This window comes from Salvelinus sp. IW2-2015, unplaced genomic scaffold (genome assembly GCF_002910315.2).
Source record: "Salvelinus sp. IW2-2015 unplaced genomic scaffold, ASM291031v2 Un_scaffold4143, whole genome shotgun sequence".
NCBI classification, from domain to species: domain Eukaryota; kingdom Metazoa; phylum Chordata; class Actinopteri; order Salmoniformes; family Salmonidae; genus Salvelinus; species Salvelinus sp. IW2-2015.
This window is the reverse complement of record NW_019945415.1, coordinates 27,416-31,090: the sequence shown is the minus strand read 5'-3', so window position 1 is coordinate 31,090 and position 3,675 is coordinate 27,416. Positions and strand designations below refer to the sequence as shown.

General features: G+C 41.4%; 1 protein-coding gene and 2 long non-coding RNA genes across 3 annotated transcripts in view; 2 read left to right on the top strand and 1 right to left on the bottom strand.

The window, feature by feature from the left end:
• eif4e2rs1 (eukaryotic translation initiation factor 4E family member 2 related sequence 1) overlaps positions 1-3,675 on the top strand; it is a 28,603-nt gene that overhangs the window by 22,888 nt on the left and 2,040 nt on the right. Inside the window, exon 6 of the mRNA XM_024143560.2 lies at positions 877-925. Coding sequence (XP_023999328.1) covers positions 877-925 — 49 coding nt within the window. The remainder of the gene's footprint in view (positions 1-876; positions 926-3,675) is intronic.
• The window catches only part of LOC139026217 (uncharacterized), a 12,664-nt gene that overhangs the window by 7,213 nt on the left and 1,776 nt on the right, over positions 1-3,675 (bottom strand). The window lies entirely within an intron of this gene.
• Positions 1,170-3,675, top strand: part of LOC139026219 (uncharacterized) — a 2,772-nt gene continuing 266 nt past the window's right edge. The window contains exons 1-2 of the long non-coding RNA XR_011477971.1: positions 1,170-1,211; positions 1,320-1,413. This is a non-coding gene — a long non-coding RNA (uncharacterized lncRNA). The remainder of the gene's footprint in view (positions 1,212-1,319; positions 1,414-3,675) is intronic.

The window sequence follows — 3,675 nt, the reverse complement described above, 5'->3', positions numbered from 1 at the left end:
ATATATACACATTATATTATTATATATAGGTATATACATTATTATAATTATATATATATATATACATTATATTATTATATATAGGTATATACATTATTATAATTATATATATTTACATTATATTATTATATATTGGTATAATGTGAGAGGTAACATGTACATATATTATTATTATTATATATAGGTATATACATTATTATAATTATATATATATATATACATTATATTATTATTATATATTGGTATAATGTGAGAGGTAACATGTACATACATTATATTATTATATATAGGTATATACATCATTATAATTATATATATATATACATTATATTATAGGTGTATACATTATATTATTATTATATATAGGTATAATGTGGGAGGTAACATGTAGGTGTATACATTATATTATTATTATATATAGGTATAATGTGGGCGGTAACATGTAGGTATATACATTATATTATTATTATTATATATAGGTATAATGTGGGAGGTAACATGTAGGTATATACATTATATTATATATAGGTGTATACATTATATTATATATAGGTGTATACATTATATTATATATAGGTGTATACATTATATTATTATATAGGTATAATGTGGGAGGTAACATGTAGGTATATATTTATTATTATTATTATATATAGGTATAATGTGGGTGGTAACATGTAGGTATATATATATTATTATTATATAGGTATAATGTGGGTGGTAACATGTAGGTATATATATATTATTATTATATAGGTATAATGTGGGAGGTGTGTGTCTCTAAGATGGTGAGTCCATCAGTATGATAGGAGCCCATCCAGTATAATACCTTTCTGGTATTCACTGGGTTGGGGGTGTGTGTCTGTTCCCCTCCAGGATGAAGCTAATAAGAACGGGGGGAAGTGGATCATCAGGCTGCGGAAAGGTCTGTAGTTTTAAGACGAGGCTGACAACCTGTTACTAGGTAACGAACTAGCTACAACACATACTGGAGGAGGTACTGGGTAACTACAGTAGCTAGCCTAGCTAACGAACTAGCTACAACACATACTGGAGGAGGTACTGGATAGCTACAGTAGCTAGCCTAGCTAACGAACTAGCTACAACACATACTGGAGGAGGTACTGGGTAACTACAGTAGCTAGCCTAGCTAACGAACTAGCTACAACACATACTGGATAGCTACAGTAGCTAGCCTAGCTAACGTACTAGTCTGTAGTTATAAGATGAGGCTGACAACCTGTTCGCTTTGCCCCTCATGTTGCCTTTTACCATTCTCTAAACCTCCCTTCAAGGGTAGACATCACATCAGTGGCTAGCCTAGCTAGCAACACATACTGGAGGAGGTACTGGATAGCTACAGTAGCTAGCTTAGCTAACGAACTAGCTACATTACAACACAAAGTGGAGGAGGTACTGGATAGCTACAGTAGCTAGCTTANTCTGGTCTGATGAAACCAAGCTTGAACTCTTTGGCCTGAATACCCTAAGCACACAGCCAAGAAAATGCAGGAGTGGCTTTGGGACAAGTCTCTGAATGCTCTCTAGTGGCCCAGCCAGAGCCCGGACTTGAACCCGATCGAACATCTCTGGCGAGACCTGAAAATAGCTGTGCAGCGARGCTCCCCATCCAACCTGACAGAGCTTGAGAGGATCTGCAGAGAAGAATGGGAGAAACTCCCCAAATACAGGTGCGCTTGTAGCGTTGTACCAAAGACTCCAGGCTGTAATCGCTGCCAAAGGTGCTTCAAAGTACTGAGTAAAGGGTCTGAATACTTATGTCAATGTGATATTTCAGTTTTATTTTTAATAAATTAGGAGAAATGTCTAAACCTGTTTTTGTATTGTGTGTAGATTGAGGGGGGAAACAATTTAATCCATTTTAGAATAAAGCTGTAACCTACACACTACCCCATAATGACAAAGGGTTAGGGKAAAAACAGGTTAGGTTAGGGAAAAAACAGTTTTTTAGACATTTTTGCAATGATTTAAAAAATAAACAAAAATGTAACATTTACATAAGTATTCAGACCCTTTACTCAGTACTTTGAAGAACCAGCGATTACAAACTTGAATCTTCATGGGTATGATCAGTGGTTTAAACTACCCCAAACAACTACTTAAGTACAGATACCTTAAAGTACTACTTATCAGACTACAAACCATTACAGACAACAAGGGAAGCACAGCCGAGAGCTGCCCAGTGACACGAGCCTACCAAGCGAGCTAAACTACTTTTATGCTCGCTTCGAGGCAAATAACACTGAAACATGCATGAGWGCACTAGCTTATTCCAGAAGACTGTGTGATCACGCTCTCCGCAGCCGATGTAAGACCTAAATAGGTCGTCATTCACAATGCCGCAGGGCCCGACAGATTACCAGGACGTGTACTGCGATGCGAGCATGTGCTGACCAACTGGCAAGTGTCTTCACTGACATTTTCAACCTCTCCCTGTCAGTCTGTAATACCAATATATGTTTTAAGCAGACCACCATAGTCCCTGTGACCAAGAACACTAAGGCAACCTGCCTAAATGACTACAGACCCGTAACACTCGCGTCCGTAGCCATGAAGTGCTTTGAAAGGCTGGTCATGGCTCACATCAACACCATTATCCCAGAAACCCTAGACCCACTCCAATTTGCATACTGCCCAAACAGATCCACAGATGATGCAATCTCTATTGCACTCCACACTGCCCTTTCCCACCTAGATATGTGAGAATGTTATTTATTGACTACAGCTCAGCGTTCAACACCATAGTGCCCACAAAGCTCATCACTAAGCTAAGGACCCTCCCTCTGCAGCTGGATCCTGGACTTCCTGATGGGCCGCCCCCAGGTGGAAAGGGTAGGTAACAAAACATCCACCACGCTGATCCTCAACATGGGGGCCCCTCAGGGGTGCGTGCTCAGTCCCCTCCTGTACTCCCTGTTCACTCATGACTACATGGCCAGGCACGACTCCAACACCATTAAGTTTGCCGATGACACAACAGTGGTTGGCCTGATCACCGACAACGATGAGACAGCCTATAGGGAGAAGGTCAGAGACCTGGCCGTGTGGTGCCAGGACAACAACCTCTCCTTCAATGTGATCAAGACAAAGGATGTTTCTGGACTACAGGAAAAGGAGGACTGAGCAGCCCCCGTTCTCATCGACGGGGCTGTAGTGGAGCAGGTTGAGAGCTTCAAGTTCCATGGTGTCCACATCACCAACAAACTAACATGGTCCAAGCACACCAAGACAGTACTGAAGAGGGCATGACAAAACCTATTCCCCCTCAGGAGACTGAAAAGGTTTGGCATGGGTCCTCAGATCCTCAAAGTTTCTACAAGCTGCACAATCGAGAGCATCCTGACTGGTTGCGTCACTGCCTGGTATGGCAACTGCTCGGCCTCCGACCACAAGGCACTACAGAGGGTAGTGCGAACGGCCCAGTACATCCTGGGGCAAGCTTCCTGCCATCCAGGACCTCTATACAGGCGGTGTCAGAGGAAGGCCCTAAAAATTGTCAGCCACCCTAGTCATAAACTGTTCTCGCTGCTACCGCACGGCAAACGATACCGGAGCACCAAGTCTAGGTCCAAGAGGCTTCTAAACAGCTTTACCCCGTGACTAAGACTCCTGAACACCTAATGAGTAATGAGATGGCTACCCAGACTAACCCCC